General features: G+C 36.6%; 1 protein-coding gene across 1 annotated transcript in view; it reads left to right on the plus strand.

Moving 5' to 3' along the window:
• LOC119592185 (protein strawberry notch homolog 1-like) overlaps positions 1 to 957 on the plus strand; it is a gene marked incomplete at its 5' end in the record, with an annotated part of 14,082 nt that overhangs the window by 5,000 nt on the left and 8,125 nt on the right. Inside the window, 1 exon segment of the mRNA XM_037941015.1 lies at positions 162 to 248. Coding sequence (XP_037796943.1) covers positions 162 to 248 — 87 coding nt within the window.

The following is a 957-nucleotide window of genomic DNA, read 5'->3' on the forward strand; positions in this document are numbered from 1 at the left end:
CTAGTCTACCTAAAAATTTATGAAAGTAGACTATTATTTAGATGCATGTGTATTGATTTCAGAATGTCTTTACTTTGGACATGCTGGAAATTTTCAGGTCTTAAAAAGTAATGGCTAATTGATGTTTAAATGAGTTCTCATGTAATTTGTTCCCCCTGAAGTGCGGCAAGCGGCACAGAGAGCAGCAAAAAGAAGGTACAAGGACATCCACTCTGATAATGAAGAAGACTCTGACTTTGAGATGTCAGGTGAGGGTTGATCTCAGTTTCCTTTGGATTCACTCTTTGCTCTGCCAGTTTTATTTATAGGCTTCTTTTGGAACTGAAAGTAACAAGGATGAGAGTATGAGTAACAATTTAAGAAATTAAGATTTCAACAAGCAGATTGGATTGGCTCTTAAGATCTGTTACAGTGTTTGATGCAGTAGGGAGCACATTATCTAGATGGACCCACAATACTAGAAATCTTGAGTTAAAGAAGCTTTTTAGATATAAGAATTTGAAGTCTTGGTGATATTATATGTTGATGATGGACCTCTCTCTCAAATGCAGCCCAGGCCATAGGTAACTTTGTGCATTCCGTGTTGTGCAGTCAAGCAGTGGGTAGTTATGATTAGAGTAGAAGCTTGATCTTGCTTAATATTTTGTTTGGGGTTCAGTATCAGTAGAGTTGATTTTGTCAAGGGGTGAGAAGTAATTGTCAGCAGGTGTGCTAGAATTGTAGCTTCTCTTTCTTTCATCACTTCCTTCTGAATCGTTGGCACTTGGTTAGGATGAAACAAAATGCATTCGAAAGGGAATTATTTTGAATGACAAACTTGAAAGAGAGAATAACATCAGATGCATTGCAACTGAAACCAGACATTTCTCAACTTGAGAAGGAAATATAGATGATTTAATTTGCTTTGTGCATGAGATTTTAAATCTTATGATGATCCGCAATAGTTTGGTTAACTGA

Source organism: Penaeus monodon, chromosome 29 (assembly GCF_015228065.2).
Source record: "Penaeus monodon isolate SGIC_2016 chromosome 29, NSTDA_Pmon_1, whole genome shotgun sequence".
In the NCBI taxonomy this organism is placed as follows: Eukaryota; Metazoa; Arthropoda; class Malacostraca; order Decapoda; family Penaeidae; genus Penaeus; species Penaeus monodon.